Genomic DNA, 13,892 nt, shown 5'->3' with positions numbered 1-13,892 from the left:
AACTGTACTTGCTCAGTCTTTTATTCCAGGCCATTGAAGTAAGTTGGAATCATCTGAGCTCTGTAATACTGGCCCAATACCTGGGCACAACAGAGTCATCTTTACAGCCATTGAACTTGACTGCTGTCTTTGAAAGTCAGAGGTTAAGAATTTATTATGTTCATTCTTTTTATATAAAAAGCAAAAAATGAAAAGGTTTTTTTGGTTTTCTTTTTTTTTTTTTTTAACCAAAAATAGTGACTTGACCCAAATGATCCACTTTTAATGGTCTCTTCCTCTGGAAGCAGGGACCAGGTCCTGGTCACCTTGGTGTCCCCATGGTGAGTGATCAGCAAAGGATTGTGGGTTGAATGAAGCCAAGCCTCACTGTCCTTTTGCATAGGAACAGGCATTCGTTGGCCACCAGGAGAGGTAAATGCACTCTGAAAATGCACCAAGCACCCAGAACATCCCTGGCAGTCACGGGCTGTGCAGGAGGTTCTTTCCTAACCCAGAAAGAAATCCCAGAGCATCCATCACCACCAAGTCAAGCACGTGGAATTCCTCTTCATTACCATAACTTGTAATACCTCTCTTCTTTCCTTTAACTCAGTATTTATACTGGACATTTTTCCTCGTGTATCATCTTAGAGTAGCTTGCCTAATTATCCACATGACCATGAGATATATACAGTTCTGTCCCTCACATCCAAAGGCATTGGGAGGGAATAATCCTAATCCTCAAGAAGTTTTCTTTCTGCTTGTTACGTAACTCCCTAATCATCCTCCATTTTACTCATCTGTTTTAAAATATATTTTTTACAGGCCTAATATTGTCAGGCACTGTATTTACAATTCAGAAGATACTTTTGCTCAATAGTTTAAATTTTTGACTTATTGTTTCATCAAAAAGAATCTTTTTATTTAGATTATATCATCATGTAATTAATCATTGCAGTCATTTTGGTTGTTTTTAAATTTTTGAAATGAGATATGTGTGTTCAGTCATCAATTTGATGGAGGAAAGATATAGAAGGGATTCCATTTCAGGTCATGAACTGAAGGAACAAAATAGGTGTGAGTTAAAATGCTTATTTCTTTTTTTGAATTAAAACAAACTTAGATGGCTTATCCAGTAGGAAAAAGTAGTAGATTTAAGGAGAAGGCAGAAAAGAAATTATTTCACAAGCGCAACAAAATTAACTATGATAACATTTTGGCTAAGTGGTTGGTAAATATGATTCTGTCATTTTATGAAACAGATTTTTGGGTAATTTTTCTACTCATTCTAAGAGTGTTCTACGTTTACTTCTGAATGACAAGTTTTTAAGTATATGAATATTTTCTCTTTACTGGTTTTAATGAACATTCATAAAAGCTATTCCTACAGCTCATAATTTCTCTCAAATAAGCTTAACTTGAAATCAAAGATTTGGAAGATTCATTGTGGCTAAAATTAGGGCCGTGAAGGGCAAAAAAGCATGTTTTTCAGCCTTTGTAAAAGAATCCATTAATGCAGCATGACAAGTAAGTACAATTTTGTGGCCCCTGGTTATTTTAAGCAGGAGGCCTTCTTAGAGGGCACACAAATAAAGTCAACATAGATCACCACTGACCCCAGGCATGGGGCCAGAGGTCAACTCCCAAGGGCTGTCCACATTCTTTCCTGTCATTCTATGCTGACTCTTGTCTGGGGGCTCCAATCCTTTGGTGACAGACTTTGCTCAGCAGGACTTTTTTTTTTTTTAGTAGTCTTTTTTTTCTATTATTTTTGTCTGTGCTGGGTCTTGGATGCTGTGTTCAGGCTTTCTCTACTTGTGGGGAGCAGGGGCTACTTTACGTTGCAGTGATCGGGCTTCTCATTATGGTGGCTCTCGGGGTTGCAATGCACAGGCTTAGCTGTTCCACAGCAGGTGGGATCTTCCCGGATCGGGGATTGAACCCATGTCCCCTGCATTGACAGGCAGATTCTTAGCCACTGTGCCATCAGGGAAGTCCTCAGCAGGAATTTTATTTTAAAAATATCTGGACTGGAGGTGGTTTTGTCCCCAGGGCTGGGAGTCACCCCAGCTCTGCATGCTCCACACACTTGTCTATTGTTCATCCCAAATAAACTGGATTCTTGATTCTTGGAAGTGACTATTGCATCATTGGAAAGAAACATGGGAGTCTTCTGAGAACTCATTTTTCCTCCCATTTGAGTAAAATAAGTTGAAAATAGAGGAAAGACATTTTATACTTCCTGGCATGTAATATCTTGGCTACTTTGAAAAGCTCCCAGTTTTGTGACAGCATCAGAATGACCTAAAGACACACGCGCTGATTCAGTGCAGCTGGCGGTTCAGCTCCAGGAAGCGCACAAATCACACTGTCTTTGTCAACCTTGGTCTGGCACCAGCTAAACGTGAATGATGGAGAGTTGAATTTTCACATCTGTAAAAATAGCGTGTGAACAAGCAGGCAGGGCAATTGTGTTGTCCACAATAGAAGATTCCGTTGTCACTTTGGCCCCAGATGCACTGCCTTCGGGGTTCTTCCTGGGCTTTCTCACCTTGTGTGGGTTTATATCTGATCTGCCTCATACTGAATTCTGCCCTGGAGTGACTAGCGCTGCAGCTTAGAAGCAGCAGCCATCAAGTCTGGGTTGGGAGCCTCACCCGGATCCCCTCAACCTAGAGAGTGAATTAAATTAGAGGTGGAGCAGATTCACTGTGGCTGACTGTGACTGTTCATTTCTTCTTCTTCTTTTTTTTAATGTTTTCAACTTTCTAATGTATAAAATTGGAGTATAACCAATTAACAGTGTTCCAGTAGTTTCAAGGGAACAGCAAAGGGACTCAGCCATACATATACATGTATCCACGTGTGCATGCGTGTTCAGTCACTCAGTCATGTCCGACTCTTTGCAATCCCATGAACCGCTGTAGCCCACCAGGCTCTTCTGTCCATGGGATTCTCCAGGCAAGAATACTGGAGCAGGTTGCCATTTCTTTCTCCAAGGGGTCTTCCCGAGCCAGGGATTGAACCCACATCTCCTAAGACTCCTGCATCGGCAAGTGGATTCTTTACCACTGAGCCACCTGGGAAACCCATATATGTATCCATTTTCCCCCAAACTCACCTCCCATCCAGGCTGCCACATAACATTGAGTGGAGTTCCGTGCGCTATACAGCAGGTCCTTATTGGTTATCCATTTTAAATATAGCAGTGTGTACATGTCCATCCCAAACTGTAAAACGTTGATTCCTTTTTCCAAATCCATATCCCCACACAGATCATAAGGGCATCTTTAAATATTCATGTCAGAATGCGATTAGGTAGGAAAACTGCTGTAGAGTAACTGGTATGACTTTGTAGCCCAGGCAACTGAAAAAAATATGGACTGTTCTCACCAGCGTCCTTTGTGTTTGATGTCTCAGTGCTAAAACATTAAGCGTGGGTTTCTTTCTGGGTTCTCCTAGGAGAAGCCACTGTAGTAACCAGAGAAAAATGTTACCCCTTTGCTAGGAACAGAAACCTCAGGAGGATAAGTAGCCATCCGGATACCAGAAGCTTTAAAGTACGGGAAGTCCCCACCTACAAGCAGGTTGTGTGCCAGAAATTGTTTGTAATTCACTGCTTAAAACCCAGAGCACATTTTCCTGGACACAGGCTATCAGTGGTGCCTCAGAAGCCTCTTTATAATATACTGAAATATATTATATTTCAATATATTCATATTTCAAACCATTATATACTGAAAAGTAGTCCTGTGCAGTCCTGAGCTGGCCACTATATCACGGTGCTTTACATCTGGCCGTGTAGACCCCTGTCATTCGGACTCACACAGTCCCGGAGGTTATGAGACCACAGGTGCGCAGGTTTCCTCCCTGACCTGCAGCTCATGCCAGGAAGAACTAACAGCCTTTTATCAAGGCTGAAAGGGCTTTCCTCACTGCTGCTCCTCAGCCCCTTCCCCTTGAGCTCCCTGTCCCAGGGCTAGAGGGAACGGTGGGAGAGACATCCTAGGCCACACTGACTAAGCCAGGGCTACTCCAATGGTCACATGCACACGAATCTCCTGGAGATGAGCCGAAATTGCAGGTTCTGATTCAGCTGGCCGAGGGTGGGCCCTGAGAGACTGGATTTCCCACAAGCTCCTGGGTGATATAGCGATGCTACTGGTCTACAGTCCCCCCAGGTTTGAGTAGCAAGAACCTGTCAGCATCATAGGAGGGAAGAGTGGGTGGCGGATAGGGAATCCTGCCACTGCAGAAAGGACCTTAAGAGTGAGAGAGCTGAGATCTGAGACAGAGGCTTTATCTGGGTTCCTTTTGTGTTGAGAACTTTTGGCCAGGTGGGGAAGAAGTGGGTAATGCTAAAGTCGATAGGGAGCACTCTCCAGGAGCCTCATTCTCTGGCTCCTGGACACGTGTTTAGTGTGTGAGAATCCCCAGAGGGAACTGGGCGGCTTCCCCTGCTCACCAAGGGTCTCTGGTGCAGGTGGACAAAGAGTGCACGTTGCAAAACTGATCTGGACACAGTGCAGCAAAACGGTGAGGCACGGGCCTGGTTTTAATTCTGTCTCCACCACTGATGTGTCCTTGAGCACATCCTTTGTGCCTAAGTATCCTGAATTCAGGCTTCCCAGGTGGTACTAGTGGTTAAAAAATCTGCCTGCCACTGCAGGAGACATAAGAGACGTGGGTTCGATCCCTGGATCAGGAAGATCCCCTGGAGGAGGAAACGGCAACCTACTCCAGTATTCTTGCCTGGAGAATCCCATGGACACAACAGCTTAGCAGGTTACGGTCCATGGGTCACAAAGAGTCAGACACAACTGGAACAACTTAGCATGCACACATCTTCTGTCTTCATCAGTAAAGTGAGGTTAAAATTAGTGCCTACTTCTAACAGTAATGGGGAACTTAAGTTATCCACATAAGACTATGAAGTGCCCATACGGTGGTGGTAGTGGTGTTTAAATGAGTAATTTGAGATTATAGGCATGGAATTCAATTTCTCATTTTACTGTTTATTACTTGTGTGGTGGTGGGTTAGTCGCTAAGTCGTGTCCACCTCTTGCGACCCCATGGACTAGCCGGCCAGGCTCCTCTGTCCATGGAATTTTCCAGGCAGGAATACTGGAGTGGGTTGCCATTTCCTTCTCCAGAGGATCTTCCTGAATCAGGGATCGAACCTGGGTCTCCTGCATGGCCGGCAGATTCTTTATCAACTGAGCTGCCAGGGAAGCCCCTATTACCTTTGCAGCCTTGGGCAAATGACTTCACACCTCTGACCTTCAATTATGTTCCTTGTAACATGGAAATTATAAAAGTACCTACTTCATAGGGTTTGGGGAATGATGGAAAAAAGTAAAGGGAATTTACTTTTACATTGGAAATTCCCCTTTGGTCCAGTGGTTAGGACTCCACACATGTACTGCAGCAGGCACAGATTCTGTCCCTGGTTGGGCAGCTAAGTGCAGCCAAAAAGAAAAAAAAAGTAATAAGAAAAAATGAAAGTGCTTGTACAATGCCTGGCACATAGTAAGTTCTCAATAAACAACAGTTCTAGCTGGTAAAGCAGACCAGCTGGAGAACAGGAGTTTTCAAACCATGCTCCAAGAGTTAGCAATTCTACCAAAATGTGTTTTAGGAATAGTCAGCAGGCTGTCATTGGACCCATCCACACCCACTGTCCCCTTCAGCCAGAGGGGCTCATCTTTGTTGGGCTTCATCATCAAGATTTGACTTAGAAAAAAGGGTTCACAGGTCACTATTTGGGAGTTATGGTGTCTTGTGGGACCATGGGGGGGATTTCCTTTCCTTGAACAAAGATTGAAATAGCAGATGGTAGATATAAAATGATACGTGTATATATAACCCAAAGTTACATGGGGCTGAACTGAATTAGAGTTAATTTATGTCATTGGATGGACATTGTCCAGAGTGATCACACTGCAACATGGCTAATGATGTAATCTCTTGTTCTCTCCCCTAGATGAGCACCATGCCAGGACTGCCGACTCGGCCCTGCTTCTACGACATAGATCTTGATACAGAAACAGAGCAGGTTAAAGGCTTGTTCTGAGTGAGTGAGATTTTTACAGGACCCGATTCAGGTAGGCTCTTGGGCTTTTTCCTTTTCCTTTCTTTCTTTGCTTTTTTTTTTTTTCCCCCTAGTTCAGATCTCTTTTTGTTTTATTTTTCTTATATTTCTTATGCAAATGGTCTGATATGTAATTTCCTCACTTGGTTACTGTGAACCCATTCCTAGCTACGGTCATGACTGGGGTCACTCCTGGGTATGGATATGTTTTTAGATGGGCAGCTCCTTGGTTTGCCTGGATTCGATTCCAATGAAAGTCAATCACGCCATCTCTGAGTATAGATTTAAGACATCTCTCTGACAAAGGAGTCCTGTAAACTCATTACTCTTTTTCTAGACTTAGAACTAATATCTACTGTCATCAAGTCCACCAACTGTACCTTATACCACACATCCCTTAGTCCAGAGTTAGAAGCATGTGATCAAGGACTCCTGGTGTGTTTCTTTCCTGGGGTTGCCATAACAGTGTCACAACTGGGTGACTCAAACAACAGATGTTTATGCTCCCACAGTTCTGGAGGTGAGAAGTCCAAAGTCAAGGTGTCATCCAAAGGCCGTGCATTCAGATTCTGGCAGAACCCTTGCTGGCCTCTTCCTAGCTTCTGGTGGTGGCCATCCATCCTTGTCATCCCTCTGTCTCCTCCCTGTCTTTTCCCTAAAAGACACCAGGCACATTGAATGGCAACCCACCTTACCTTGATTTTATCTGCTAAGACCCTATGTCCAGTTAAAGTCACTGTCATAGGTACTAGGTCAGGACTTCAGTGTACTTTTGCAGGATAGAGTGTAACTCATGGCACTGTCACACAGCAGGTGGTTGGGCTCTTATAACACTGGAAAGACTCAGAGATGGGACAGATCTTCTAGCTCCAAGGGTCCTGTGAGTCACAGGAAAGGACAGGGCAGCAGAAATGAAAGCCCTTGATGACTCACCAGCCACACAATGTGGAGGGTTGGGCTTGCCTTGGAGCTGGCTTAGGCAGCCCAGGGCAGGAGGGAGTGCGGGGCTTTGGTTTCATTCACGTCTGCCCCTCTGTCCTACGATCATACCTGCTGACTTCTGCCCTGGCTTCCCATCGCGAAGAACACCCTCCTAATTCTCCTCCCTGGAAAACTCCATCAGAAGTTGAGAGACCTGGAGCTGCTCTTCCCCACCCATGTATCAAACACATCCTCAGCGTATTCTCAAGATGCTTTCCTTCCCCGCAAACACCCCATTCCTTCTCCCACTCCCTCCAGTTCCTGGTCCTTAGCCCAGTACCCTTCCCTCTTGCCAGCATATTCTGAGCCTTCCGGATGAGCTTGTTTGACCTGAAGACCCTTCTTTCCAGTTGTCCCTGAGTTATGCCCTAAGCCAGTCACACAGGACTCTCAATTTCTGTTTGTTTCACCTGTTATGTAGTCTCTTAGTCGTGTCCGACTCTTTTGAGATCCCATGGACTGTAGCCCGCCAGGCTCCTCTGTCCATGGGATTCTCTGAGCAAAAATACTGGAGTGGGAAGCCATTCCCTTCTCCAGGGGATCTTCCTGACCCAGGGATTGAACCTGTGTCTCCTGCTTAGCAGGTGGATTCTTTACCACTGAGCCACATGAGAAGCCTTGTTGTTTCACTGTCAGTAGTCAACACGGGGAATTTGTTTGTTTTTGTTTTTTGTTAAGTCTCTGCTACTGTTACACTGAAGACTTAGGCTAGGATGAGCAAGGTAAAAGACGAATTAATACAAAGTTTGGGATTTGGGTTGTGTGTGTGGTGTTCGGGGTTGTCCATGTGTGTTTTTTGCTGAGGAGTGAGAGCTGTATTTAGTTTTAACCACAACCACCCTTCATATCCTTCTCATTACTGATGAAGAAAACTGCAGAAAATGAACTAAAGAGGCTGATTTAACAGAGAAGCCCATAAGCTTGAGCTTTGATAACAACAGTTCTTTTGGCCTTTTGATTCGATGGTGCATGTGTATGTGTGTGAAGGCCTGGGGTTTCCCAGCCAGGCCTTGGGGAAAATCACAGTATCATTTCTCTTAAAGTTTGTGTTGACCCTATCCAGACTAATCTCTCTTGTCATGTCAAGCCATCAAACCACATTTCTGCCACTTAATTGTTTTTCTCCAGAACAAGAATGTGCAGTTCTTTTCTCTCTCTGGGACAGTTCTTTTTCAGTCTCTTGGTCCATTTTTATTTGTTCTCCACATAGGTCATGTAAACCTAATTATTCCTTAATTATTGCAGTTAAGACTCAGGTAGTGCCAGACAGCACGTGCTCAGCTTCTCCTGCACCTACACCGAAACCCTGGTGTCCTCGTTCCCTTGACAAGTGTCCCTTTGGACTTTAAGTAAGGATGAGCAGAGGTTTGGGGTCAGGACACTGGCCTGTGGGGATTCCCTCCAATGGGCCAAGCATTGTGCTAAATACCCCTTGCAGGCAGGTGTTGTCCCAAGAAGTTAGATCCTTCCTGCGGTCACTGAGGGGCGAAGCCGAGGGATGACCCTGATTCACCAGACAGCAGGGGAATCGTATTGCCTTTCCACTCTCAGCCCTACCTCTTGCTCCACAGCTGTATCAGGAATTGCTTCGCCATCCCCAGTCACGTGTCACACTGGCCTCAACATCATGCAATGGGTAGTAGTGTTAGGTCAGAGTTACGGAAACTCTGGCTCAGAAACGTCAGCCACTTGCTCAGGTCGCACAGCTGCTGCCGCTGCTGCTGCTGCTGCTGCTGCTGCTGCTAAGTCGCTTCAGTCGTGTCCGACTCTGTGCGACCCCATAGACAGCAGCCCACCAGGCTCTGCCGTCCCTGGGATTCTCCAGGCAAGAACACAGGTGGGTTGCCATTTCCTTCTCCAATTCATGGAAATGAAAAGTGAAAGTGAAGTCGCTCAGTCGTGTCCAACTCTTCGCGACCCCATGGACTGCAGCCTACCAGGCTCCTCCATCCATGGGGTTTTCAAGGCAAGAGTACTGGAGTGGGGTGCCATTGCCTTCTCCAGTCGCTCTTCTTACTCTTTGCAAAATGTGTTGCAGATGTGACATGTCCCATATGAAAGAAGCTTCTCCTTTCTTCCCTTCCACTTCCTCTCCTTCCCTGTTCATCTCACCTTCCAGGAAAAGGTGAGACTTCCTACAATCGAGAGGTGTCAAGTAACCACCACAATTTGAGTTCTTGCTTCTTCTTTCCAAACTTTCCCTGTCATGCTTTTGCCATTGTCAGAATAAGGGCATGATTCATTGTTTTGGATGTTACCAAATGGAACTAATTAAAATAAGTTGTTTGTCCCAGTGAAACTGATCCCGTGACATTACTGGTCAGTCTTTTGTTAGAAGATGACTGAGTTTGAGGGTTTCACTCCCCCCCTCCTTTGGATTTCTTGTTTTGAATCTTTATCATATTTCTGAGTCTTGGCAGGATTCAAATGAATTCAAGAAAGCAGATTTCCTAAAGGATTCAGACACTCCCTTACCTCATTCTGATGTGCAAAGTTATGATTAGTATGGAATCAAATTGACTCTGGTCCTGCCATTATTGTTTTTCTTGAATTGCATATGCAGAAAGGAGTATAATATTAATACCAGTTCATTGTCTTCCCCAAACTCTCTTCGGAGCAGAAAGTTTCAGTGATGTTTAATAATCATAAATTAATCTTGATTGGCTGCTGCCTGCAAGCCTTCTGTGGACAGAGTCTCTTATCCCCAGACTGTAAACCATAGAGTTTTGGGGTTTCTTAGGGTTGCTCCTGAACTCTATGATTTTAATCCTGAAACTGTCTTTTCAAGAAGCAACTCAAAAATTGTTCCTCATCATTGTGTTTCAAGAAAAAGGTCTTCAGTTCCTCACGTGAAAGCCATCCCTGGAGTAGAGTGAGCCCCTGTTTTCCACTCCCAGGCAGGAGCCAAAATAGGCTGGAAGCCCAAGCTACTTAAATAAAAGATTGTGATAATTAAATCTAAGATGACATCTGTAACATCTCTGAAAGATGGTGATAATTAACTCTCCCCTGTCTAACTGAAAGGGAATGTTTTGAAGCTTGACAGCTGTGAGATTCTTAATTAATTTGCTTTTAAAGGAAACTTTTCCAGGGGAGCAGGGGGTTTAATAATCTTTTTTTTTTTTAATAAGGCATGGAAAATAGCATTTCTGAAAACTCTGGAAACATAATTTTTCTAATAACTTTAAATTTATATGTGGCTAATATATAAGAAATTCCTGGTCAATGAAAAAAGAAAAGTTTCAGTTATGACATTAGTTATAATTGACTACTTGATTTAAAAAGGTTAGAACTTGTAAAGTAGAGGAAAAGTTTTAACTAAATGCTATGAACCTGAAATCCTCTCCATTTCACTGAAGCCATTTTTTAATCAGACATTCAGACTGGTTAATAAGCACCCAGTGACTGTTAGACACCTTAACTAATAAGAGATGCAGAGCTGCTGCTGCTGCTAAGTCACTTCAATCGTGTCTGACTCTGTGCGACTCCATAGATCGCAGCCCACCAGGCTCCCCCGTCCCTGGGATTCTCCAGGCAAGAACACTGGAGTGGGCTGCCATTTCCTTCTCCAATGCGTGAAAGTGAAAAGTGAAAGTGAAGTCGCTCAGTCGTGTCCGACTCTTAGCGACCCCATGGACTATAGCCCACCAGGCTCCTCCATCCATGGGGTTTTCCAGGCGAGAGTACTGGAGTGGGGTGCCATTGATGCAGAGTTAATTCTCCTCAATTCAAAAGCAAATCTCAAACAAATCATGATGCAAAAGATTCTAAATTAGTCACCTTTCAGCTTTTAAAAACTGTCAAAATATGTCAGCATCAACTTTACAAATACTATTGAGGCTGAATTTTCATTTTTATTTTAAAGTCACATTGGTAGCATATTTAACTTTAACCTCTATTATTCAACAATGGGAACCAATAAAAGATGGTTTTCAGCAAAGAAAAGCCAAGAGTCAAGTGTTATTACCAGTAATTGATATAAGGGTGTGTGTTGTGTGTGCTTAGCACTTGGTCATGTCCGACTCTTTGCAACCCCATGGACTGTAGCCCTCCAGGCTCCTCTGTCCATGGGGATTCTCCAGGCAAGAATACTGGAGTGGATTGCCATTCCCTCCTCCGGGGATCTTCCCAAACTCAGGGATCGAACCCAGGTCTCCCACATTGCAGGCAGATTCTTTACCGTCTGCAATTTTCTTAGTTAAATAAAGAAGAGAGAACAACTCCTTTCCTCTATGAGATGAGTGTGTGTGCGTGTCCGCATGTGTCTTTTATCCCCAATACTGCTATAGCAGATACTTGGTGGTTTAAAATACCAGAAACATATCCTTTTGTGGTTCTAGAGGCTAGAAGTCTGAAATCAGTATTAGTAGGCTGAAATCTGGAGCTTCCTGGTTGACACAAGTCATAACCCGCCTGCCAACGCAAGAGATGTAAGAGACGATGATTCCATCCCTGGGTCAGGAAGTTCCCCTGGAGAAAGAAATGGCAACCCACGCCAGTATTCTTGTCTAGGAAATTCCATGGACGGAGGAGCCTGGCGGGCTACAGTCCATAGGGTTGCACAGAGTCAGACACGACTGAAGCGACTTAGCACACACTCACAGGCCGAAATCAAGGTGCCAACAAGGCCACGCTCCATCCAGCAGAGGCGCTGGGAAAGAATCCGTTTCTTGCCTCCTGCATATTCCTGCACCTGCCAGCAGTCTGTGTCTTGTGGCCATGTCACTCCAAGTTCTATTTTCCAAAAGATGTCTTATTAAATAAACTTCTAGAATTGTTTCTTCCCCCACTGAATAAACACCAGGTAACTGATTCATTTGCACCTTCACTCTTGCATTTCTGATTTTTTTTAATGCATAATCAGACTTTCTATACCCACCCTTTGAGTTTTCTGATAATCTGGAACTACAGATTCTAAGCCCCTTTAAATACTAAGTCACTGGTATGGAGGTCACGTGGTTAATCCGAGGGTCTTCCACCAAGCCCACCCTCATCCCCGCCACCCCCACAGCACAGCACCCCTCTTCCCTTCCCAGGAGTCACTGTGCCTCCCGTCTGGGGTCGCCAGAGCCATAGATGTGAGGCTGGCATGGCCCTGAGCGGAGAGGCAAGGTCTGCACCAGGGAAACTTCCCTTCCTAACATTAAAAATATTTTCATTTTGATAATGTTTGTTATGCTTGCGTTCCTCCTGTTTTCAGTTTACTTCCCTGACTTGAATCAGGCGTTAGGGGAGTATTTGGAATTCCTTGTCCCCTGCCTTCATCACGGTCTTCTGTTCTGAAGCTAATCAAGCATCCTTTCTGGCTCCAGACCCTGCACTCAGCCGTGGGAGGCCAGCTCGCTGTATTCCAGCCGAGTTTGAACTCTTGGCCCAGTAGATAAATTCCTCCATGTATAAATTCAGATCAAAGACCAAGTGTTTGTATTTGCATTTCTCCTGGTGAACACTTTTTTTTTTTTTTAACTTAGGTGTTTTTTGTGTTCTTTTTAAAATGCGGTTTGATCACTTCTTTTCCTGAAAGACTATAGGATTTACAGTGGCAGAGTCTTAGCATCCTTTGTGAGAAAACAGCAAAGCTTTAACAGTAGTAAGAAATCCCAGATCCACTCACTTCCATTCTTGTCCTAGAGGAATTTCTCAGACTGTGCTTTCTGAGCCTATGATAAAAGCGAAACTGAAATCCAAGGCAACAGGCTTCCTAATCTAAAATCCTGGGATGTTCCCATTCAACAGGATCCTAGAAACTTGTAGATCCCAAATTTAGAAGTCAAAGGATTTCAGCCATGACCCCCAAGCAAAATCTTTTTGGAAATAAAGAACTGCAACCTGCCATGTTCATGCTGGCTCGATTCTAAGTGATGCAGAATCGGATTCTCCACTGCTCCTAAGTAAAAAGACTCTAAGTGATCCCAGCCTTGTCTTGTGAATAGAATCACTTATCTGCTCTCAAATTTTCTTGGATTCTTCAGCTTTAGAGCTATAATATATGAACAGTTTGACACCAGAGGAAAAGGCCGTTCTTAAACCACTGAAAAAAAAATTTTTTTTTCTGTCTTTCAGGCTCCACAAATGCAAACTATTCCTTGCCTTTTTGCTGCAGTTGGAGAAGAAAGTGAATTTGAAATATGCTGTTACGCAATGCTGGGGAAATGGTGAAATAGGCCAAAGATTTATTCTTCGTTCAAGACAGATTCTGTTTGCAACAGGGTCTAGCATTCAGGAAAAGGACCTCCCCCAAGTCTTGAAAGAAGCTAATTTATTTTCTATTTCTGTAGAGTTTACATGATTTCCCACTGCTTACACTTTAGAACATTTATTTTATGGGGGCTGAGGGATTAAAAGAGTGTGAATGAACAGGTAACATTTTCCACGATGGAGTTTTCTATTTGGTCTTTGAACTGAAAATAAACATGTATGTAGAAAACCAACCAGCATGTTTTCAGCGCCGGATAAAATTCCCTGCTCTCTAGAGGTAGCTATTCATGGTGGGGTTGTTACCTGACACTGATTTCCTGGAAAATTGTCAATGCAACCAGAGCTTTATAAACATAACAAGGGGAAAATAACAGACAGAGAAATATCAGGTCAATTATGAAATCTTCTGACCACTGGCAGGTCAGATAGCCTTTGGAACAAAATGCATTTTATACCCAGAATGACTTTTGAGTGTCGGTGAAGTTTACATCACTTACCTAAAAACTAATGGGTTTATGCTAGTTTCTTCCACCGTTGAGTGAATCTCAATGGCCGTTAAGCTCCCGAAGGCCTATAGGGCAAGCGAAGTGATTCTTTAAGGTTGGGTGGTTGGCAAATGTTTTTCCATTTGTCCCACCCTTAA

The 13,892-nt window shown here is 43.9% G+C and overlaps 1 protein-coding gene across 2 annotated transcripts in view; it reads left to right on the top strand.

Annotated features, from left to right (window-relative positions):
* The window catches only part of MTHFD1L (methylenetetrahydrofolate dehydrogenase (NADP+ dependent) 1 like), a 181,164-nt gene extending 167,682 nt beyond the window's left edge, over positions 1-13,482 (top strand). For both annotated transcript variants that reach the window (XM_006080210.4, XM_025294367.3), the window contains exons 27-28: positions 5,963-6,083; positions 13,115-13,482. In XM_006080210.4, coding sequence (XP_006080272.3) covers positions 5,963-6,052 — 90 coding nt within the window. In that variant the 3' untranslated portion in view covers positions 6,053-6,083; positions 13,115-13,482. The remainder of the gene's footprint in view (positions 1-5,962; positions 6,084-13,114) is intronic.
* Positions 13,483-13,892: the final 410 nt, after the last annotated feature.

This window comes from Bubalus bubalis, chromosome 10 (genome assembly GCF_019923935.1).
Source record: "Bubalus bubalis isolate 160015118507 breed Murrah chromosome 10, NDDB_SH_1, whole genome shotgun sequence".
In the NCBI taxonomy this organism is placed as follows: domain Eukaryota; kingdom Metazoa; phylum Chordata; class Mammalia; order Artiodactyla; family Bovidae; genus Bubalus; species Bubalus bubalis.
The sequence above is the reverse complement of the archived record's forward strand: the minus strand, read 5'-3'. Positions and strand labels throughout refer to the sequence as shown.